Source organism: Chelmon rostratus, chromosome 18 (assembly GCF_017976325.1).
Source record: "Chelmon rostratus isolate fCheRos1 chromosome 18, fCheRos1.pri, whole genome shotgun sequence".
In the NCBI taxonomy this organism is placed as follows: domain Eukaryota; kingdom Metazoa; phylum Chordata; class Actinopteri; order Chaetodontiformes; family Chaetodontidae; genus Chelmon; species Chelmon rostratus.
The window spans coordinates 3,736,795-3,762,264 of record NC_055675.1 but is presented as its reverse complement, the minus strand read 5'-3'; the positions used below and the strand labels follow the sequence as shown (position 1 = coordinate 3,762,264).

General features: G+C 44.3%; 1 protein-coding gene across 1 annotated transcript in view; it reads left to right on the top strand.

Moving 5' to 3' along the window:
• Positions 1-25,470, top strand: part of cnih3 (cornichon family AMPA receptor auxiliary protein 3) — a 67,964-nt gene that overhangs the window by 551 nt on the left and 41,943 nt on the right. The window contains exon 2 of the mRNA XM_041959135.1: positions 16,070-16,138. Coding sequence (XP_041815069.1) covers positions 16,070-16,138 — 69 coding nt within the window. The remainder of the gene's footprint in view (positions 1-16,069; positions 16,139-25,470) is intronic.

The following is a 25,470-nucleotide window of genomic DNA, read 5'->3' as shown; positions in this document are numbered from 1 at the left end:
CACCAGTGCCAATATGACTGACTGCATTATGATATTTGAATAATCTAATTATTTGCTCCCTGAGCAACATCTCCATCATGCAGGGCCTTATGTAAAGACAGATTTGGGTCAGGTCTTTCAGCCTGTTGCCCCCCCCCCCCCCCCCCCCCCCCCCCGTCTGCCTTTTGCATGGAAACAGCAACAGACCTGATGCACTTGGGATGACTGATCCTCTGGCAATTACAGCAAATAGTCAGTCTGCCTGTCTTTCAGACAGTGGCCCATGTGTCTGCTCACAGAGCAGAAATAAAGAGACAGGGACAGTGAGAGTGCAGACACCCATGATAGTACAGTCGAAACTGAGCGGTTATGCAAACAAATGCAAAATAGACTAAATATACAACATCTTTATGCAGCTTGTGACTACTTCACTACTATGGATTGATAATGATTGCTAATAGAGGGACAGACCACCTCCTTCAGTTCTGTCTGCGATGCCAGCGCTGGTGGAAGTACGGAACATGTTATTCAGCAGCTTCAGCAGTAATCCACAGGCACCAGGCGTTATTTTGCATTCTGCTTGAGAGGCAGAAACAGTGGAGACGCCTCCTCCGCTGGTTCCCGTTCACGGTGACATACAGACATGCAGCATAATAAGCCGGGGCTCCGTACTGCGAGCAAACATAACGAGGAAAAGGCTGCGAGGTGGGACCGTGTGGAGCCGTGGAAGCGTTCAGCAGAGCCAAGGCTGCACATTAACAACAGCCACCTGCCAAATTCTGGGAGATTCTGGCTGTAGCTCCCTCACTTCTATCAGCCGCGTTGGCAGGTAGCCATCGCTCCGTCTTCTCCTTTCGATCCCTACGACTCATCTGGTTCCAGAGGAGTGCTGAAAACACAGAACCCTGCTGCCACAGTGGCCACTTGACCAAAAGGTTAGCGTTTAATGCCCCGGGCAGCAGTGCATTGCTAAAAAGAGCAAGTGTGCTGAGTCAAACCACCCAGGGCAAAATCAAGCTATAAATACAGCGAGCCAGTGTAAATGAACATAAAAAGGCAAAGGCTATGGAACGGGCCACAGAGAAAAGGCAGAGGAAAGTAAATGAGCGATGAACTGCTGTGACTCACACGTATTAGCACACCTGTCAGCAGGTAGCATGAGCGCCTGAGTCACGGAAGTCACAGAAAGACAAATGACCTCACAAAGATGGATTTCTGTTATTAATTGGCTGTAATCAATCAAACCATATAATAGTTAATTAGCTCACATGTATGCGCCTTATCTCCCCCTCCACTCGTTTTCAGGTGCTGATAAATCTTTCATTAACTTGTTTTGAAGGAGGGAAATCGCACTAAACACACCTGACTCCTCGTCTGCACATGAAGCTCTTCTGTGAGACCTGTGTATGGAAAAAAGAGGAGGGCATGTTGGCTATCTTTGGAATATCTATGACCATTAATCACTTCCTCTCTGACCATCCCTGCACTCACCGTGGGCTGAAGTGTTAAGTAGGAACGGGTCGGTAATGAGGAAGGAACAGAGCTATGGACAGTCTGTTAGAGGCACTATATCACCAATCGCTTCAGAGCATTAACTCTGTTACATTTTATCCCGATGCACTTATCTGACAACTAGAACTTTAAATGGAATCTAACATGATATTATTACATTTATCTGCATAAGAGTACTTTTATTTTTTAAATGTTGAGTATATATATTTTTTTACCAATATGGCCTTACTTTTACTTTTTTTTTTTTTTAATACAAAATTTATACTTCTAGGTGTTTTGGCTGGGTGCTATAGTAGCAATACAATACAGAACAGTTTTGTTTAAACGCTGTAACAGCTGGACTCGTTGTGCATTCAGTGTGCAGACAGTGAACTGAATGTGCAGACATTAGCTTGTAGCAAAGCATCAGTGACCGTGTGTGTGTGTGTGTGCGTGTGTGTGTTTGTCGAGCAGAGCGGTGAAGGCTTCTCTTGAAATGTAAAATGTGTGTAACTATTTTAATTACATAATCAAAGTAATGTAACTTTTTTTGATTGCTTCTCTAACAAGGGTTTTAAACCAAGTCTTGAGCTAAATGACATCTTGAACACACATAATAACATGGTGAGGCAGGAGGAATCTTATTTTATGTGACTGATTGGACTCATATGAACTCATCTGCAGAGTTCCACTGGTTTGATATTGAGAATGTCAATGCTGGCAGTATTTTCTCCACAGGTAAACAAGCTTTAAGCCGTACAGTAGATGTGCATGTCAGAGCCCTTTTCTGAGTTCCAGCACAGAGAGGCGTTCTTGCCCGGCACCATGGCCACATGCCTTGATGAGGCCGGCTAGCCGCGTCCTGCTCAATGAATGGAGCCTGTCTAGACACGGAGACAACTCTTTAAAAGTAAACGTATATATTTGGATGTTTGCAATCACCAACATTTAGATTTTTTAAACTCAATTGCATAATGCTGTTAGATGTAGCTCGTTACCAGCGCTGGTGGAGTGAGCCTGTGTGTGGTTTCGTGACACTGACTGATCTCATACCATAATAATACCATAATTCCATTTCTTACTGGTATTTCCCTTGAGTGTCTCTCCTTTTCTCTGTTGTCTCTCTAAGTCTATAGAACAGATGGATAACAGCCTGGATAAATTCAATTTGTTCATTATACAACACAAATATCTGTCTTATGTTTTCTAACGTTAGCTGCAGCATTAGCCACAACTGACCTTTAACTTTACATGAATTTTTCTTTTCTTTGGATCGACTGCCCGATCTGCCTCTTTCTTGCTGTTTTTTTTTAAAAAATTGAGCGCTAAATGTTTAATAAGCCGTTTTACCACATATTTAACAGCCAATTACATTCGGTGAAATGACCGCATTCATGTAGTTGCACTGTAAATGTTCATGTTTTTTTGTATGAAAGCCATTCATCCAATCAGTCAGGAGGTTTCAGCTTGTTTCAAGATTGACTTCACAATTTATTTTAGTTGTTTTCACTTCAGAGATTCCATCATTTCTCCATCTTTGAGTGATTTTGGCAATTCGGCAAGGCGTATTAATATGCAATAATATATGTGGCTCAGGAGGTGGTTCAGTCCTCAACTCCTCCAGTCTGCGTACTGAAGTGTCTCTCTCTGTGTGTGTGTGTGTGTGTGTGTGTGTGTGAATGGGAACATTGCATAGAAAGCACCTTGCATGGCAGCCATCAGTGTGTGACTGTGTGTGTTGACATGTGTTGTAAAGCACTCTGAGTGGTTCGGAGAGCAGAAAAGCTCGACATGAATCCAGTCCATTTACTATTTCTATGTAATATTGATGTTAAGCATGTCATAGTATTCTCACTGCGGGATATAATGACACCTTGAGTGGTTCACTTCAAAGCAGACTCAGCGATCGGCAGAATCAGTCTGCACACCACGTAAAATAAAACACCGCAGCCACCCGTGGGAGCACTCGCGTAAGTGATTACGAAGCCATTTTAATTAACATACAAGGTGAACTGCGACCTCCCCCGAGCTCTACGGCTCGCTGCTTTGACGGTCAGACTCGTGCTTGAGTGATTCTCCTCCCATGTAACCACAGCCCCTAATGTGCTAAGTGTCATTAAAGCCGAGAGCGAGCCACGCCGCCCTCTGCTGCGCCTCTGATAGATGGGAAAGCCCCGTGGAGCAGATATGATGCAGGGGTTGTCCTGGCAGCCTGGCAGAGGGCAGAATGTCAAACTGACATCATTTACACTCACAGTTGGGGTTTCCATTATATTGTGGCAGTTTTGGTGTTTAGTGTATGGATGGTGCGGTGAGGTATGGAAGCATACTTCATATTTATGGAGCAACAAGAACGGCTGAATTACCAACTACCACAGTCCCAGTTCCCCAGACCCACAGTTTAGCAATTTCAGTGTCACCATGTTTCAGTAAGTATCCTGCTTTATTAATGGTAAATAAACAATTCAGAAATTTATCACACTGTAGATGTATTAGAAACCAATAATTAGTAAAACTTGTAAAGTCATGATAATCTCCTTTGGTTGATTATCCTCCACCATGCTGGCTACGCAACCACGAAACAGTGCCGTACATAAGCCCTGCACAACAATGACTTATTGTTTTTGAACTTTGAAACAACATATGATAAGTTAACTTGAAAGAAAGCCAATAAGTGTATTTCCCAAAATGAACTATTCCTACAATAAAGCCATTGCTACTTATAAACCTTATAAAGTGATGCACGTTTGCACTGCACTGCAAAGCACTTTATTCTACAAAGTGCAAATGTAATGTTTTATTTAAATTGGTCATGGCCTTGCATGCATGGCTAAAACACAGTATGAATTAAATAATGGGGAAGGTGGCGTAGCTTGTTCATTTTTACCAAGTTTTGAGGCTGTCAGCCAGAGCCAGCAAACCCAGGGATGAGTAAAATCTAATGAAGCTGTCTTTTGTAGTCTTAACTGTGCCCTACGTGCCCTGTGGCTACCAGGGCAGCGGGATACGTAGACATTGCGTAGAGAGTGGGAGGATTGGGAAGGCCAACAGGGGCCTGCTCACATTTGCTCCAGGACCCTCTTTTAGGTTAACATGGCGTCTGCAGCGAGGCAGGAATGCTGTTATTCCGAAACTTCTCACCCTTCCACCTGCCTTCCATTTATTCACTTAAATTAACCTGGCACAAAGCGAATGCTGGCTTGCATAACACCGAGGCGACGCCACACATCAGGATTTCACGCACACTCCAGCACGGATTTGGAGGGGCGCAGCTCAGCTCGCGCTGAACTCGGCGTCACTTCCTCGCCGAGCGTGACTTTGCATCACGCCGAGATTTTGACAAGTACAGGGCATTCGCTGGTGCAGCAGAGGTGTCGTGTGAACAATCCTTCACACTGAGCGGCCATAATGCTCCCTCATCTGTTGCCGTCTCTATGGCGTTCTGATGATGGAGCAAAATGAGTTGTTTTTTTGGGTGTCGCTGCGTGCAGGAAGGAGCGGGAAGGGTGTGGGACAGCGGAGAAAGACACGGTGAGATGAAATGTGGAGGATTAGATTTCCACATGGCAGAAGGTTGATTTAGCCTCACTCACAGATGTGAAAGACTGAAACGGAGTGATATTTGGCCGTGCATGCTTTGTGCGACCTGAGGCCTGAGCGTGTTCCCGTGAACTGGGTCTGCTAGGGATAGACTGGTTAAACCACAGAGGAAAGAGAGAGGCAAAGTCACAGGAAGACAGATGAGAAGGGAGACGAGGCCGAGAGAGAAATGACAGAAGCGACGGGATGATGGAGAAGAAGAGGGGGAGAGGCCGGAGAGACTACAGATTTCTCTTCCTGGGAGTTCAGAGCAGGACAGATTGGATGGATAGATGACTGGGGCAGAATACAAAATGATGATCAGACAAAGGAAGGAAAAGCTGTGAGTGGGCAGCAATACAGATAGAGAGATCAAAGGGAGGCTGGCTGACGGATAATGAAATGAAAGTTCTGTGTGGGAAGGCTGAAGTTTCCTGGTGGAGCGAAGGGACAGTCCTGAGATGGATCAAGCACGTGAAAACATGGGATACAAAGAGCGAGATAAAGAGCTCGACTCGAGACCGGGCACAGAAGAACAGAGCGGCGTAAAGCTTTGTGTTGTGAGGAGGCCACTCAAACATTGTGCCGGCTTCATCTGGATTATTCATGGCTTAATAACAGCAATGAAATAAAGATGAAGCACAATCAGCTTTCCGCTTAATGATCTTGTTACAGCAGTCTCCATCTGCGTCTGAAATGATTTACTCATTCAGTATTAACTAAACACTACGCCGGGACGTAGAGGAAACGTGGCAGTGGCCTGAATTTGGCCTTTTTGGATCTTGTAACCAGCTCTCAGTCAGTGACCGTGCATTTCTTTTTCCAGTGTCTTGAGGGATCATTTGAGTCCACTCGCTATGGTCGAATAATTCTCAGGTAAAAGTGACAGTGAATGATTTGGGAACACAGCGACACTGCAGTGAAGAAGCACGTCTCTGATTGGTTCATCAACTGAGAGAGGCGTGACGCTCTGCCCGTTGATGACAGCTGTTTCTTTTTTTTTACTTTTAGAGCCAGTCGATTAATCGGCCATTTTCCTGTGTCACTTTCTAGCTAGCCAAATCCATGGAAAACAGGAACAGAAAAGTGGTGACAAAAGTAACCACTGATCAGGGCCACAAAAGAAATTTGCTATAACGAACATGACATCAGGCACAACGCATTAAATAAAACAAAATGGCAATTCAGTCTGATTATCAGGCTAACGATGAAGTCCAAAAGGGCAAAAAAGCCATGAAGACGTTCACCAAGGTTATAAACAAAGTTGCCAGATAATCTAAACCACTTCATTTGGGGGCACAATGACCTGAACATTGGTAATAACCCCTCACTGCAGAAGAAAACTGTGTGTTCACAAGTACGGCGAGTACAGCAGCTCAAGGTTTAACCAGGAAGTCAGTCGGTACACTGTGAGGGATTATCACAACAGGCCGTTTGGGTGATAATTTGACTTCTGCTGTATGATTGTCTCAATGTTTGTGTTTCTTGACACGTCTGCCTGCTGCTGCAATGTTATTATTACAGAAATAAAGAGGACCCAGGTCTTATGGAAACTAAATTTCCCTTATTCATGTTCTGACTTTTATTAAACAGTGTTTATAAAAGAGGCAAAGCAGGAATGATACTCAAAGGCCAAAAGCTTACAGACTGGTTGTCATCCCAGAGTGGAAGGAGGGGAAAAAGCAGCGCTTGGCCCTCCCTCATTAGCACCACTGAGCAAGGCCATCAACCCCAACCGCTCCGGTGGAGCTGCTCAGTGGCCAGCAGATGAGAGTGTGCTTGTTGGGCAGCTCCAGGTGTGAATGTGTGTCACTGTGCAACGTCCTGCAGGAAGAGAGGCTTCCTCCCAGGAAACCCTGAATGAATAAAGGCTTTTACGAAAACTTTAAAAATCACAGTTTTATTCACAGAAAAAGAAACAAAAATCTCACAGGATGAGGGCACAGTGGACATCCAACCACAAACAAACAATGGGCAAACGTGAGGGAAAAGAAACACTAAATTTGTCATAAAATGAGGACCATAGAGTAAAAACTACATAATACAGACAGAGAATAGTACAAAAAGTTCTGAAAATAACAGGAAAACTCATGTCTAATGCAATATTCTCACCTTAATGCAGTGTTGTCTTAGCCTAAAAGAAAAGCCAGGGAGAAATGTGGAAAAATGAGTTGTGCTTAAAGGTGGAGGCGTCTATGAATGATAGAACAGAAAGAGGTGAATTCAGGCCCTCTGGGCTTCACCTTGCATTTACAGTAGCACGCAGAGCCACAGTGATTTCCCACCGCGCTCCGCTGAACTGTACAAACGAGGAAGGAGCTTGTGCTCAAGGTGCCCTAGTAAGACATCAGAGGGAAAAAATGCATAGGTGATTCAATTGATTGTAATCTCAATGAAGCAAACAGTCAACAGGGCTTTCTGGCACCAGCCACCAGAGGCTATAATGGAGGTGGCGTTCAGTGTATAGCTGGGTTGGCTCAGCATCGATTGCTGTTCATTAACCCCTGCTGGCTCCTCATCCATCACTGTGACTCCGCTGTTTCTATTGTTCGCCTGCACAGTGCGTGCACTGTGGGTCTACATGGTGATCCTCGTCCTCCTTCCTTTTCCTTTCCAGTTCTTTCTCTCTTCTTATTTCACCTGCCACCTCACACTGAAATCCTGACAGATAATCGACGACGTCTGGTGGTTTTTGTTTGCTTTTTGATTCTTATTCACAAGCTTTATTATTGCTGATGTTACAAGAGACTGGTGGCAATTTTACAGATTTTACAGAAACCACAGTGCAGGTCTTAATATCTTTAGACCAGGCTTGATTAGAGATGATCAGGTTCCCAAAAGCCTGACTGTTCCCATTAAGCAGCCCCATCGCTGACTTGGTGCTCTGCTTGCTTTCTTGCTTTCTTGCTTCATCAGACAAAATGACTATTCCAGCTTTTTCTTTGTGAGTATATTTAGTTTGTGAACATTTATCTGGGCCAAGAGATCACAGCTGACAAGGTAAAGCCTGCGAGGATTCATGAATTAGGAATTAACTGGATTTGCATTCATTTCGCTGCCACGGAAGAGGACTCGGAAGTTCCGCTGTCGCCTCACGCGAGCAGTTATGGATAAGTGTCAGTCCTGACAGCACTGGTGATGAGCAGGTCGGGGTAAATGAGCAGATCTTTGCGGGTTTATTCAATAATTCATTCTTGTTAATTAAGTCTTGGATGTCCGCACTCTAGCTGTCAGATTAGCCTTGTCACAGTTTTCTTGCTTTCACTTGCAAACATGAGTGCGGTGAGATGCTGTGCAGATCACTGCTGGGATCGTCGCTGCCTTCCCGTGCATTCGTATGTATTTAGTAAGTGAAGACATAGTTCTGCTCAGTCAGGAAGATGATTAGCAGATATAGTGTCCTATTTTTTGTCATGAAAACATGGAAACCAATCACTCACTGTCATCTTAACAGCAGAAACTGGTTGCAGGTGTCGTGGTTTGCACGGCCAGTTGGGTAAACTAGCAGCTCTGTTTTAATATGGAAAACTTTCTTCATATTATTGTTCAGTAATCACATCCGGTACACTCTTTGTTCAGTCAACGCTCCCTTTCTTTGAAGTTGTATTGCTAAAGCCATTGTTTCAGCAGTCCTGGCTAGCTATCCGTTAGCTGCAGTGTCAGCCATCAGGCCATGGATTATGAAATCCAAATGAGTCGATTGGGTTTGATAGAGTTTTAATTCGGAGTTTGCCTGTTAAACAACACTCTGTTATCCTGGATTTGTTTTTTTTTTTACCACTTAGGAGCAGCAGAACAAGCTGTAAACGTAACCTGGACATTATCATTTCATAAAGCTGCCCACTTAGACAGAGGCATGAAGCAGCATCAGCATTCATTTTTAGATGACTTTCTTTAACTGCCATTCCAGTTTAGAATATTTGTTGGCAGCCCAACCCTGATTCCAAAACAGGTGAGACACTTTGTAAAGTGGACATAAAACAGAATGTAATCGTTTGCAAAAATGGATTCACTGACAATGATTTTATAAAGTGTTCCTGAGCCTGTGTATTAATCTCCTTTATCCAATCATGTGTTCACAAAGTGGTGAACCTCGCTCCATCCTCGCTTGTGAATGACTGAGCCTTTCCAGGATGCCCCTTTCAGACCCAATCATGATATTATCACCTGTTATCAATCAACCTGTTAACCTGTGGAATGAACCAAACAGGTGTTTTTGGAGCGTTCCACAACTTTACCAGTTTTAGTTGCTCCTGTCCAAGTTGTGTGAAACATGTTGCTGCATTAAATTCAGAATAAGCAGATATTTACTGATGAGGTGAAACATAAATATATTGTCTGTGTGCTGTTTTCAGTTTAGTGTATGATAACAATTTCCCAACTTTAATTGAATTACATTAGAACCCCTGACACTGGTCACACGTCGGCATTATTCCAATTCTTTCGATTACAGCTCATTGGCTTTTTGAATTCGGTTGTCTGTCACTTCATTTTGTTGTACTGATCAGCTGCCTTTGCTGACCTCCAGTCTGCAGGTATGAAACAAAGCCTAACCTTCACAATATTGTCTCACTAACAGCCTGTAGGGTTAAGGAAGCAGATGCTGCTGGAATCAATGTTTCCATGGTGATGGAACTCCTGCCATTGATTTCCGGACAAATGCAAATATTATCCTGCGGCATCATTTCTCGGGCCAGTCAGAAGGTGTCGTCACACTGGTGCGTTTGTGTGTTGTATGTGCTCAGTTGATATTGTGTTTAATGCCATCACTGTAGTTGCATATGCGCTCATCGTTTGGCTTCAGGGCCTTGCAGAAAGTCCTGACAGCTGAATCATGCACGCTGAATGCTGATGTCGTCCTTTTCTTGAAGGAAGAGATTTGTTTCATTTGATCTCGTCACAGTGCAGGGAGGGGTTAACTGTGCCAGAAGTGTTCATTAGCATCAGAGAAGCTGCCTTCTCCAGCAGTCTCCCCCTGCCAAGGTGTTCGGCACAGATACAGGCCGACGGTGACGGGAGCGTGTTAGCGATTAAAACACGAGCCAACTCGCGGCGCGTGGACAGCCAGTGACCTCTGGGAAGTCTGCGGGAGAGGAGATATTTCGATGTTCTGTGTACAGTCGCTGAAGGGCAATGCGGATCTTAAAATGCAAAGATGGAAAATCCTGTTACCTTCACTGTTGTTTTACAGGTTTAAAATGGCAATGAGATTTCCTTCTCAGCTCACATCGGTATGTGAAGCAGGCGATGCTCACCTGAGCAGGAATCCCGGACATCGCCGGGCAATTTTGATTGCCTTTTCACTTCCATTTCAAGCAATAAAGACCAACAGACTCTTACTCACACCAGACCTTCTCCCATTCTTGGTTTAGCAAGATGCGTCATTTTACTCTCCGCCTGAGATCAGATGAAAATTTAATGCTCCTCGTGGGGAATTTTGGCAGCCGCTGTTGTAAACTTTGCATCGTGCTTGTTGGTTAATGCATAGAAACAGACTGATGCCACTAGTTTAGTCCAGTACTGCTCAGACGTCATTTGGCTGATGCATGTTAAACTTCGTGTTTGGCAGCAGCTTCATCAGGTTCTAAATTGCGCATCAGAGGTTGATGAAGAATAGCTGTGCAGAAAATTAACCCATATTGAATGGGTTTTAAAATCCCAATAAATAATTGAGAGAAGACTTTGAATAATTAAAGTGGACCTCGTAGTCGTTCACATTAGAGTGGAGGTTCCTCTGATTGCTGCTGTTGTTTTTAATCTTCTTATTTCCATATGAATGCCTTGAAGGCTGCATGGTGGGGAAAGCATGTTTTTGGTTGGTCACAGCTTCAACCGGCTGAAATGACAATGAAAATAAGCACAAATTTACATCCACACAAAAAAATCCACAACGAATCAGGCTGCATCGACCTCTTTGTCCCCCTCCTTTCCCTCGAAGACACACATAGAGCAAGGTGTCAATCCACCAGCATCCAGTCTGCATCGAAAACACACTGTTTATGCCGAATGCGGTGTGCCAAGAGAGAAGCAGAGGGTGCCAGTTTGTTTGCTGTTACTGCCAGCCAACCTTGACTTCAAAGCAGTCTGTTGAAGTGAACTTCCACATCAAAATAGAACCGCATTTGCAAAAGCAACCCATGGTCATTGCCAGCAGATCTTCAGCGGGAATCACCCTCTGAGCATGTCACAGATTGGAAATTTGGTCGTCTGGTCTGCAGCTCAGGGGCAAATGTTGCTTCTGATCACGACTGACTGAGCAGCCGAAGATCAAGGGGATGAAATTCTGTTTTAGGGTGGATTTTTCCCTCAAAGGAAACCCCACTTATTACAACGTGGGTCTTATTTTTGTAGTTTTAGCCATCATCCCTATTTGTGATAAAAACATTGTACTTGCCAGGTTTGTTGCTGATATTCAGGAATGTGGTGTCATTGCTGAAAAGAGGTTTGACAAGACAAGAAGCAACATTAGTCAGATGATTAGACAGGCTGTAAACAAACCACGTCAGAAAAACTGATTTGGAATGAAAAACAATATATTATAAACTTATCAGACACCAGGGTTCCTCAAAGTCAAAGACAATTATTAAATGATAATATTTTAATTAGGTCTAAATAAATTCATTTGTTTTTATTTTGAAGTGTCTGGAAAAATGCAGTTAAAGACTCCTGCCACACTGTGTTATGAATGGCAACATTATGTTATATTTTTCTATTTTAAATTAAATGTACGTAAAATTTACCATATTAATCTATTGATCAATAACTTGTCAGTGATTTTAAATATTCAGTGTGGCTGGAGATCATTCACAGCGATCCTGTCCTCAGATGAATGTGGTTTTATGTGGCTTATTTCCTTATTGACATCGTTGTTATGGCAACTATCGGAGAGAGTGTTGTGTGTCGTTGCTGCTGAGTTCACACATTAACGTCACACCAGAGAGTTCACTATCAGCAGACACACAATGTGTCTCCTCTTCTCCAGGACACAATTTATACAACTAGTGTAAAAGTAATTGCAAGAATATTTCGGAGTCAGGAGTTAATATGGACAAACCGTCTGAGCGTCCGCTGAGCTTGAATGAAAATCAGATGCAGAAGCTTGGGAACCCTGAGAACTCTGTGCAACTCCTTTTATTTATTTATATTCTGAGCCCCACTGGGATGCCTAAGCTGCCTTGCCAGGCCTGGCTACAGGAAGGGGTCCTGGTTTTTGCAGATACAGAAGGACGTGGCTAGGGAGATGGGCTTGCTTAGTGATCTTGATCTTAGTCCAATATAAACCCCTGTTCCAGCCATCCAACACTTGCTCATCCCAGTGATGCACAAAGCCTTCCTGCCAGAAAGCCTTTCTAACACGTGGTTAAAGTTGTGAAACTGTCGCAGTTTGGTTGGATTTTGGCACTGAAACTGCTTGGGTAGGTAAAAAAAAAGAATTGGTCACCTTTGGTTTCTCACGGGACACAAACCCTGATCTCCTGGGTGAACGTCCTGTGTTTTTTTCGCAGACTTTCTTGCTATTTATACTATGTCAGCTTGCTGTGAGCTTCTGATACTGCCACGGATGTGTTCACATTGCCGTTGGCTGAGAGCCTGGCGCGTCTCGTACAGACGCTAAAGGCTTGTGTGTCTGTATGAGACACATGACAAAGCGTCGGTATTTGACGCTCTGGGAACTGAAGCCTTTTGTGTCACTTAAGATTACGACTGCAGAAAGCAGTGAAAGCAAGAAATTTGCCGAAGATAATCTTCCAGATTAAAATGCACCGGTGTTGTACCACACACACAGTGAGGGAAGACCATCCCACAACCACCACGCTCCATGAGGTACAATGACGGGTCCTCATATAGAATTAGTGATATACCTTAGGCCTGAACGGTACAGGGAGTCGCGTTTGGACAAGTACGACTACAATGCTATTCTACGTGAGACTAAGATAAGAGCCGTTGTGCTAAATTGAATGATCCTTCAAGCCTGACATCCCCTTCCAACATCCACTCTGTAATGTTCTCCTCATGTGGTGCACGTAAAGATGTAGGCGAGGTACTCCTTCTCCGCTTTTATCTGCGTGTCTCTGTGGAAGAGTGTGTTCCTGTGCACGTATGCACACAGTGCTTGTATTTATGCACCCATGAAGACTCTGTGTGTGTGTGTGTGTGTGTGTGTGTGTGTGTGTGTGTGTGTGTGTGTGTGTGTGTGTGTGTGTGTGTTCCCATCGCCCATGAGGAACAGCCCGGGGGAGGCCAACACACTGTAACAGAAGGAGGCAATGAGCCAGGATCACTGTTGGGATCCACTGGGAAATAACATGTAAAGAGCTGCCTGTCAGTGCGGGGGCGAGCCCAGGGAAATAACCCAAGATTGGTGCGAACCTCTGCCGTCTCTCTGATGTTAATTCCCCATACTGGGCGCACTTTCACACGTATAGCCTCACTTCCTCTGTTTCCTTCTCGTAAAGCTCACAATGGAACATTTTTCTTACACACAAACAGTAATCCGGTTTTGCACACACACACACACACACACACACACACACACAGTGATATACTCCCGCTGCTCTCACATCTTCCAGTTCCCCCATCGTGCACACACCCTGGAGACACACAGTGGAGCTCATATGCAGATGCACTGACTGACACACTCGTATCTCTTCCTGCAATGTCTCTCTCACTCTCTCACACACACACACATTTCCCTCCTGAGGCCCAACTAGTGCAGCAATGACATCTGTCTCCGTGGTGCTATTGCCTCCATTGCAACACATGCCAACTCCAATCGAACTGTTGCGTATCGTCTCTGCAGCTCATCAGTGGTTGGCGTTATTACCGAGAGCTGCCCCACAGTGCAGCAGTGGGTGAGCGGCAGGATCAAATGACACCAATTTCGAGGGGTTCTGATTTCGCATCGTCTCATCGCATGCAAATGTTGTGCCCCTGGCCAGATTTGATCCAGCATTTTAACTGGAGCAGATTGTGTTAATGATGACGAGGATGAAGAGATGAATCTGAAATGGAGGATGATGGCTCCTTGGAAAGCTTATAACGTCTGTGTCAAGGGCTGTTTTCGCCTTGTGCAGCAGTAATATTAGTAATATTAGTGTTGCCCGCTCTTTAGCTGCAACTGTGCAGAACTACTGGCTTCAAACCAACACATTCTCATGCCAGGTTGTCAGATACCGCTTTGTCACACTCCTCTGCGTCTCATGTGCGATGTGCAAAGCCTTCCCACCAGAAAGCCTTTTCAAAATGTGGCCAGCGCTGTGAAACAGTCTCAGTTGTGAAATGCTTGGAGTTTGGTGAGGTGTAGGCACCAAAGCTACTTGATTTAAGATTTAGGAAAGCATCGTTTTGGGAAATTTCTGCAGATGGTTTACATTGGGGTTAGTTAAAAGTTTGGTGCGTGTCATACAGATGTTAGAGGGTACCTTGTGCATCTGTAACAGAGACATGAAAAAACCCTTTCAACTGTTGATTTGGAGTTCAAATGTTAACACTGTGATGCTTCGTGCTGCTCGGTACAGCCCTACCTGGTGGTGTGCACAGAAAAAAAACCCTCAACAGACGAGGCATCATCATATGGAAATTTTACAGCGCAAATTTTGTTGAAGTCACCATGCCCCCGAGTGCTGTCCATGCAGCCTGCTGAGGTCTGTTTTCACCTACCAAAAGTGACCTGTGCATGCTCACAGTTCATCCTGCCCTCAGGAGCGCTGAGCGGAGTGGCAGCGAGCTTGCTCAGGCAGATATAGAGCTGACCAAGCTCATCATACTGTCATGTCTTCTCCCTCATGACAGCTAACCGAGTCTTGTCCTGCAATTAGATGAAGCAGAAGACAAGACACGTGAATACTGGGTACTGGACGAAGCTAGCTGTGGGGTGACTCACGGGAACATCTCGGCCTGGGTTTCAGAATCTATGTGGATCCCGGAACACTGAATGCATCCAGGATCATTCATTCAGCTCATCTGTCAGGTGTTGATAGATATGACTCCATCACCTAATTTGTTTAAGAAAAAAATAGCTTTTATATTATTTTGTATGTTTGACCGCTGTGCCCAATGCATTGTGGGAACTGGAGTTGGATGTCTGGACTTTATGTAGCTGTGATATCATTTTTAAGCATACAAAGACACTCTTCTCTCTCTCCTGCACTATACCAGTTCTCCCATTTCTGTCCCCTTCCCTTCCTCCCCATCTGTCTTTTACTTGGGTCTGGAGTGTTAACGTATTTGGTCGTCTGCCCCCCACGGTTGAGCTTTGTCATGTTTTTAGGCACCACCATGCCCACGTTGGCTTACCTGCCTCCCGTACACTGGTGCTCGTGCTCTGCAGTGATTTAAAAAGACTGCGATCGCAGTGGCACTCACACCACATCAAGCGTTTCCCTGGCAACAACACAGAGGTTGATTCATGTTTCGGAATAGGGCTGCACTCCTGCGCTCCCACAAACACACGTCACTGATTTCGGAATGGATGGATATTTACCATTGTTTTTGCCATTACTTATTATTTTTTGATTTGATGCCATGGTCCTCGTCTGTTTCTTCGGTCCAAAGCCTCTGAAGCACAGCAGGACTCGCATCCGATGGCAAAACATCAGAGGAGCGCCCTTCTTGGGTCAACTCCTCGAACAGAGTCAGAACAGACAGAGTGACTGGTGAGCGGCGGGATTGTCAGGGAGCTCATGTTCAGACCCAGACTTTCCCGGAGTCTGCTCGTAGCATGTGCTGTTCCAGCAGGTCTGCACCTCTTCTGGAGCCCTCTTACAGGCTGGCTGAGTTGAAGTAAAGTGGTACTGGGTGCAGTTGGAACAGTAGTTTTTACAATAATGAGTACATGAGCAGAGTGTCCCTAAATGAAGCAGTGTTTGGTTTTGTTTTTGTCATTTAGCGTACAGTTAGAGATAATCTATGGTAATAACATCTTCAACACGCATGGGGTTGATGGCAATGCTGATGTGCTTTCTATATGGCCCCACTGTCCTACCGATGATCGTCACTTCTTTTCCTCTCTCCCTCACAGATAACAGCTTTCGATGAGCTCCAGGCTGACTTCAAGGTGCCGATTGATCAGGGCAATCCACTCCACGCGGTAGGTTCGCTCCCCTGACTCATTTTCATTCATTCACGCCGGACATTTTCTCCACGTGTTTCGTCAGGTTATTGTCTCGTTTATGTGCGAAGGCGATTGTTGGCGCATATGGAAAACAATTTGAGTCCATTTGCTGAGGGGCACACATTAATACAGTGCAGTGCAGCGGGAGATGTTCTGTCTCACCTTTCACACTCTGTGTCTTTCCCAGTCTCACCCCTGTTTTCTCTCCTCGCTCTTCAGTAATTTTAAATCAAGCAGCTAGATGCTGCAGAAAGCGTCTGTGTTCACAGGCAGGATGCTCCTTTCATACCCAATCATGATGCTATCACCTGATTACCTGTGGAATGATCCAAACAGTTTTTTTTTGGAGAGTTCCACAACTTTCCCAGTGTTTAGCTGCTCCTGTCCCAGTGTTTTACACATCGTCTCAAATGGGGGAACCAAGGTTGTACTAGTCCCGTCTGCCCTCCTCACTTCCTCGCTCAAAAGCAGTCCTATCATAGGGCCTCAGGCCAAAACAAATGAATGAGTCATCTTTTATGAGCAAACCCTCGAGTCCAGATACAAATAAAATACAAGCGGAGAGGCAGAGATAAGCATGGACTCTACAGTTGGTCTGTTCCTGCAGACACTTAACAGTCCCAGTGCAAACCATTTCTAACCATCTAAGCCCTCATAGTTCCAGCATTTTGATATAGCCTAAACTCAGTTGAGTGCAAAACGTCTCTGAAACGACAAACTGTCTATCTGTAAATTATAGAAATGAACGTGGACCTTGGGACACGTACGTTCTGTTTAATGCATTCTGCTTCCCTACATTTCAGAGGGAAATGTGCTTTTTACTCCATATTTATCTGACAGCTGTACTTACATCAAAGCTTATTTAGAAAATGATACATTGTAAAAGAGTTAATGAGCCGTTGCAAACATTTTGTGCTTGTGACCCCCAAACTAAAAGCTTGGGGGTCACAAGCCTGAGATATCTATGACTTCTAAGCAGTTTTCCATTTGCACATTGAAAAAGTACATGTTACTGATAATATGTCACTTTTATTGAAGCAGTATTATGAACGCAGAACTTTTACTTGTATTTCTACATTGTTGTATAAGTTCTTTTACTTTAGTAAGAGATCTGAATTCAACCGGCTCATATAAGAGCAGGAGAAACTTCAGCCTCAGTCATACAGTCTGTGGGGACCTTCAGTGTCCTTCAGACTCCCTGCTCCTCACACTCACAGCTAACAGCTGACACTTCAGTCTACCCTGATTATATTCAAAGGCCGTCTCAGGCTAATGCAGGGATTTGGGCTTTTCTGCTACTTGAATAGTAACATTTATTTATTTCAGTTTACAGAATATTACATTTTAACAATAGTCAATTCACAGGTTAATACACTGGATTATACTCATGCCCTCAGCTCTCCCTGGCTGTCTGTGACGTGCAGTGAATATTAAACAAATGCTTTCCAGCAGATCTGCAGTAATGTATTTTTTACATGGAAATGTGTAAACATGTTAATATATGTAAGTGTAACGTGAGAAACTGCGAGCCTTGGTCCCCCCCCACCACCTCATCTCTCTCACAAACTCTCAAACGGAGAAACAGGCGAGCATGTTCTGCTTCGCCACACCTGGAAACTGCCACAGCAGCAATCGGGGGAAGTTGTGGAGGAAAATGTGCATTAGTGTTGGCCAGCGTGGGGAAGCTGCCCCTGGTGAAGTTGTTTTAGGATGGATTCCAGCCCTCTAAATCCTTTCCCCTTGAGTCTTTTGGGCTTTTACTAACGCAGTCGGCTCTTAATAATGCATGGTAGTACAGTACAGCACGAGCAGTTAGTTTGGAGGTGACTTTGACTTAAGAGCTCTGGACTGTATAGCCCCTCTGAAGTATTGACTTCTATACATCCTCGGGGATGAGTGGAAGAAAGACAGGAGAAAAGTTGGAGAGGGAGGCAGATTGAAGAGAAAAATTACAAACTGGGTAAAGGAGGAGCGTTAGAGATGGAGACAGACGGAGGAAGAGGGAGAGATGGCTGAATGAGGATTTCTTAAGAGGCAAGTGAAAAGAATTCTTCTGCTTGAAAGGCAGTTTCAAGACCCTGAAACCAGTGCATTAGACCAGATTTCCCTGCTCAGTACCACTTTCATATTTTGTCATATTTGCATATCATTATGCAATGCAGAATATATCAAAGAATCCAGCAAGGAAATGGGTACAAAAGGTTCCATCTAATTTTCACTTCCCTCTCCTTTCTCCCCTCACTCTCCTATCTTTCTTAGACCCATCCTTCCCCTTTGGGCTCCCGCTCCTGATATGAAATGAGTTACTGCTGCGCATTTCCACATGTGGCCACCCCTGTAATGCACAAGTTCTCTTTCAGAAAGTTGTAGCTGCACCCCCCCAAGCCCTGAAAGCCGCAAAAAGCTTGTGGAGTTTGTGATATCAATCTCATGTCTGTACATCATGTACAGATGTAGAGGCTGCGGTGTGTGGTTAGCTTAGCTTAGCAAAAAGACAGCAGGGGGACATGGCTGCTAGGGGTCAAAAACTGAACAGAAAGAGCAGTGAAGACATTTTAGTCATATTTATTCAGTCTTGACAATAACCGCTCACTGCTGTGCTGTGTGTCTCTATACTGCAAACATCTGAAGTGCATTTCATTTTCTCCTTGTTCATGTCTGATTTTACACATCTTATGAACACATGAACAGTGACAATCGATCAAGGTTCCAGTTTCCCTAAAGCCATGAAGAGATTTGGTAGATGGGTGGATGAAACACAGTTTCCACGCCGCTGGTTGAGTGACAAATTCCTTGGTGCACAACTTTTGTACAGTCAAACATCCATGCAAGACATTTTTTCCCTCTTTCCTGAGTCCACAGAGCTTTAGCTAATCATTAGTTAACAAGCAGCGATTTAAGACAGCTGTCCTTTTACAACATTAACCTTCTGTGAGGACTGTAACATTCTGCAAAAACTTCTGCAATCCCTGAAAACCAGCCGTGATAAGGTGTAAAGCGTGATGGAGAAGTAAGCAGCACCAGAGCTCTCCAGAGCTCAGATTTTTACTAGCTTCCATAAACAAGTTAGAAAAATGTTCCTCAACTCTCACATGTGCAGCAGATCCCAGTAGCAGAGGTGACCTCCAACCTAGGCCCCTCTCTCTAACACCCTACACTGCAATAACTTAAAGACGTGGATTTAACCAAAGTTAACAGAAAACTCGATCTACTCCCCCCTTCTCTTGCCTACTTGGTTCAGTCTAACAGTAACTGGCTTCTGCTGGATTCGTGGGGCTGCATTCTCACCTTTTCGCTCCATGAAGACCCGCCCCTGGAAGTACACCTCAGTGCGGAGGATGCTCCCCAGCTCCCTGCTTTGCTTTCCACAACCCTTGGAGCCGCTCAGTTTGTGTTTCACTCACAAAGTGGAAACTCATTTGCATAGCTTGCTAATGTTTCCGCTCATTGCCGCTGTCCTTGCTTTTTGTGTGTCTTGGGGGAGTTTCCTGTTGAAGTTTCAGTATTTCAGCACTCAGCTTTCATGGCTATGGGGACAGAGCAATCACTCATCATGCTAACTACTCAGACACTTATCATTTCCTGCGTGCCTGATGAGTTTTTCCACTGAAGACTTCACTATAGAACAGGTACAAATGTGCGACAGATAAACATGAGAAACATAAGCGCAAAAACCTTCATGGAACATTTAGTTCTGGTTAGGTGTACGTGTGCAACCTATTACTTATAAGAATGGCAAAGCATGCTAAAGTCATGAAGTCTCCCCTCACAACTTACAGCTCATACACAAACAGTCCAAGATTGGTTATCAGTGCAAAACAAAGTCAGTAAAACAGTGACAGTTGCATCAGCACCATGGACAGCGCAACACATCAAACAAACAAGACTAAGACATTGTGCAGCTCAGGAGACTTTTTATTCTACTTCTCTTACATATCTGTGACTCCATATTGACAATCATACACTAAAAAGAGCCCATATTTAACCTCCTAAAAGTTGGAAGACTATTCTTGAACACATCTTTGATTTGATAACGTGATTGTGGTCTGCTTACCACACATCGGTGGCTCAGGCTCAGCCTAGCAAAGCTGCATCCAGTAAACTCTCTTTCCACTCTGTCTTGCTTTTCTTGATCAGGTCTTCAAAACCAAGATGAAGTCAATAAGCTTTGCGGGGGCGTGACATGTTTCTTTGTTGCCCCAAACTGTCAGCAATGGAAAAAGTACGCAGCATTGCCTTTCACCGAGTACTTAACCCAGAAGAACTGAACTGGAAGACTATCCAGGAGAACCTGTTTGGATTGATCCTCCCTGAGGTCATCTGGAATTGTGTTGCTTTGTTCTCCATGATGCGGGTTGGGAGGAGGGCTGTGAACAGATGCTCAGCCGTCATCTGGTTGTGAGGTAGCTGTTGGCGGTGAGTCGCCCCCCTTGGCCCGCCCATTACTCCTGAGTTGTAGTTCTATGTCATTGTGTCTTTCAAGTGACATCTCTGGGGAGACAATTTGAAAATCTAACTTAGCTTTGGTTCTCGACTCTGCCTTTTTAATCCAGCTGGTCGATGGCTTTATCTTGTGTAGGTAACCAGCCACGATTCTCCTTCCTGCTCTCGTGTCGTACACATCCTGCAATGATCCATATGACCTGTCTGTCACTGGCTCATGCATAATGTCTCCCGCCAAGCTCTCCTTCCTTCCTAATTAGCAGTTTCTGTCAGCTTGGGCTGTCAGGGAGGAACTTCACATTGTGCAGACACACACACACACACACACCAACACACAATATAGATGCAATGACTATATTCGCTGTCAAATTCACAATAAACGATGTAAAGCTTGTTCAACATTTTCTCTTCATCTCTGTCGCACACACCCTCACAAACACACACACACACTATATTGGCAAGTTGTAGTACCACAGTGGAGAGGAAATAATACAGTAGAGTGAATGATGTGAAGATGGAGAGGAGTTGTTTTCACCCTCAAACATGTAGCAGACACGAGGAACAGTCGAGCTGCTGTAGGCGGAGGAGCTGGTGCTCTGGCTGTCTTTGATAGTTGATGTGTTCGTTCATTTGATGGATGTGTGTCACTGTGGATGCATGTACTTCATGTTTGTGTTGTGATCGCCTGCACTGCCATCCCTGCTGGATCTCTCTGTGGAATTCAGTCACCAGTTTAACTGCATTTTTGAAGCATCTTGAATGGTGGTGATTTTCAATTAAATTCAACTTGTTTTTTTGTTATTTTACTATTTCTTCATTCAATGTACAATTACACTTCAAATCCTTTCAGTCTTGAGCTTTGAACAATACAAGCATCTACTTTTCTGTCTCCCACAACTTCCACAACTGCACACGCTCCAACTGACTTTTTTCAACTGACTTTTTTAACGCCTTTTATTATAATTGACACTTCAATTTCCCTCACCACTTCCGTTTTAGCTGCTATTTTTCTTCAGTGTTTTCCTTTTGACTGACACTTCAAACTTTAGCTGTCAGGATTTCCTCTGTTTCAAATGTTTTAGTTGTCTAATTGCAACAGCTAGCACAAAAAGTAAAGTAAATTTCCTTCAGAAAAGTTGCCATTTGACTGACATTACAACTAACAGGAGTGGAGAGTTGATGCCACATCTTGCAGCCATGTTTGTAGAGCTATCAACTTTGCAAGCATGATTTATTTGGCAAAAGTTTGCACTTTCAGATTAGAATTTTTTTTATTGTTCCTTTATTCCTGCTGTCAGTGTTGTACAGGTCAAATGCTGCAGGACTGCCTCTACTCAAATTAGCATGCAACAGAGTAAAGTCTATTTTAACACATGGCGCCCATGTATGAACACTGAAAGCGTTATTGGTGGCTGTAATCACTGCTCCTGTCCACACTGGCCATGAAACAGTCCCTTAACACATTGCAAAATCTACAGTCCTCATTCGGAGTGCTTTCTGAAGTTGGTCTCGAGCTAATTGAAGGCTACAGCAGTGTCAGCTGGAGGGGGCGTCTTTGTCCAAGCAGTCTCTTGTAGGTTTATTGTTCTGTCACAGCGACAAAAACCAACACGCCAATGCCAGGACGTATTTCTCCATCGCAAGAAAGCACTGTTAGTGGAAACACAAACAGCTAATTATGTGCTAAGATCATAACTTCACTTGATACACACCTTGTTTCAGCTGTTTTTACACAGAGCAAGGACTTGGAGTTTGTCCCACATCCCACATATCATCTTCATATTTAAAAAAATTATATCCCCCTCCCATTAAAAAAAAGTATCTGTCCACACGACTTTCATTTTATGAAAAATCTCCCTAAACACAAGAACGCAAAAACCATTCCAAAGGCTCAAACAAGCATGCCTGGCCAGTAGGTGGCGATAAAGTCTACTTCAATGATACGTCAAATACCAGAGAAGAATATTCTCAGCATGCATCAGTTCAGTCTCCTTCGGCGGAAAATAGGTCGAGTGGCTAATTATTTGTTTGTAGTTATTTAAAACCTTTCTGCCACACGGCACCTGTCAGTTAGCAAGCTCTGCTAGCTTGATCAAGATGCAGAGCTTGCAGAGCATGTTCCCCCGTCAGTAGCTCCATACTGAATAAAATGATGTTCAATCGTACAGCACCACTCCCTCACACACACACACTCAGTTTTCATTTCTTTGTTTCCCACAGTGCTCAGGGTTTATTGTGCAGTTCCCAGCATCCATTGCTCGTGTGCCTGTGACACACATGCACGCCATGCAGACTCCAGTGAGGATGCGCTCTCCCGCAGCACATATCCACATGCACGCATCGCTTTAATAAGAAAGGAGTCGGTAGCACTGATAATATCGTCTGAGTGATAACTGAGGGAGGAGATGAAGGAGAGAGAGTCTGGTGGTGGTGGGGGGGGGGTTATTCATTCAAATGTTTTATGAGTTTGACTTTTAGGAGTGTTTCCATTAGCGTCTCACCGAGGACGCGAGCGCAAGCCATGACAGCTTCTGTAGCCTCTTCACACCGTTTAAATGCTCCCCTTCACCCTTCATCCCCCGAATCATTCCATCTCCCTCGCTGCTCCACGCCTGTCTCCCCCGCTCAAGTTCAAGCTTTACTCGAGTCAAAAGGGGAAATTTATTCCACAGCCTGTAGACACACTTTTTTGATCACCCTCCTCCGCTTCACCTTTAGGGCGTTCATCGTCCAACCGCACTTACACCATCCACTTCCTGCAAATGAGAATTTCCTCTTAATTGGTGCGCTGGTTAAATAGAGGTCACCCCACCCCTCGCCTCCTCCCACTCTTGTTTATACTTTCGCGCCGCTCTCGCTTGTCAAGCCAGTTCTCGCTGAGTCACAATTCAAAGAGGCATCAACCTAATTGCTTGCTAATGAGTAGACAGTTGCGGGTGTGTGCGTGCGCACGTGTACGCTAGCAAACACACGCATGCACGCTGCTTGGAATACATTTGAGTGTCCTCGTTCAAACCCGTCAGGCGATGAAGGCGAGGGGAGATGGTGTCGTGCAGGAGCGAGCTGGTCCGATCCTCGACGAGGCGCGGTGTCAACCAGAAATAGACATTAGCAGGGGAGATAATTGGCTATCAGAATGGGCCTTTCATGTGTGTTGTGGTGTGTGTATGTGTGTGTATATATAGGTATATATAGATGTGGGTACGTGTGTGCAGCGGATGAGGTCATATCAAGGACAGAGGGAGGGTTGAAATTTCTCTGATTTCCTGCACATGAGGCAGAAATCTGTGCCACTACGAATATAAATTCTCTTTCCCACTGTTCCTCCTCCCAATCACGGATTCCCTTTCTTGCCCGTCATGCGCTGCCGTACATTGCACATCAAAGTGTAGCTCCCCTCAATTGAAATTGCTTCTCCTTGTACTTTGAAACACTTGAAATAATGAAAAGTTGAAAGGCAGAGCAATATAGCTTTTTTTTTTTTCCCACGCTTCCTTCCATGTGAAATGAGGTAAAGTCCCACGAGGCGTTTTGGAGAGATGAGAGTGGAAGTCGTGATACTTCAGTCAGAGAGTCTCAACACACACACACAGAAGAAATGAATAAATGATACAAAATGATTCAGTGGTCACCCTCAGCTTTATACCGGCTTCCACGTATCTCCCCCTCTCTCCCTGCCTCTCCGTTGTTACAGCGGTGTTACCTCAGACTTGTTTGCGCCCTCCTACCCAGGAATCTCTGCCTTCATTATTTAGAGCAGCGGCATAAATTAAACATTTTCAAGGAGAAACCTCTGAAGCAGTCTTCACATCTTAAAAATAGCAATCAAATATTTATGTTTGCATCTTCATCGATGTATATTTTAGGAAACGATATAGAGGCCCTCAGCGTTTGAAGAACATAATGGCATCCAACCTTCAAAAGCATCAAAAAGGACTTTGGAACTCAGCCACAATCATTGACATAAAGGTGTGGGAGAACATTTTGGGGAATATTATATGATCTCTTCTCTCTTCTTCTTATAAAGCTGATTATGGTCCATGTGTTAGAAAACACACACACAGGAACATTGGCATTTATAACAGTTTGGTTTTTGGTCACCTGATGAATGAAAGTCCAATCCAACAGGGGTCATATCTGGCTGTTTAGCTGCCAAATGCTCCACTATGTTCGCCAGCTAGTTGCTAACTCGTTTGTGTAGTGCGGCAGTTTGATAGCGTTTTCATTGAACGGCAGTCAAACTGTAGGTGATAAAACCCGAACAATAAACAAAGCAAGGCAAACCAATAAAGTGGTGTGTGTATACATGCTTGTGCCGGATGTTATCCGAAGTGGGATGAAAAACCAGTTGGAGAAGGTATCTGGTTGCATTTGTTGGCTGATAAAGGGTTTGTTCCAGAGCTCTTGCAGAGACTCAGATTTATCTGATCCTTACGTTCTATATCTGAAAATACATACGTTGTCGTCTATTTTGATGTTTGTGAATGATTTGAATTGAAAAAAACATCTGGTCTAAGTCTAGAATCTCTTGATCTGGACTGACTGGGGTGGGCTTGACGATCATTAATCTGTGAATACCAGAAATGTAACGGCCCTCACAGCAAATATAAAAGCTTTTTATTCTCGATGCTATTGACACAGTGTTTCAGCAAAAAGCAACACACGAATCCAGACATGCAGGTCGAAGCCTCCCAGCCACACGATTATTATTACATAACCGCGATAATAAGTGAATATGATGCATTTCACAGAATAATGCACTCAGGAAAAAATAGCGAGCCGTTGTGCTAATATAACTTGTTAATCTGTGATAGTGTGCTGGGTCTGAGCAGTCTGCTGTGTGACTGATCATATTGTCTCTTCCT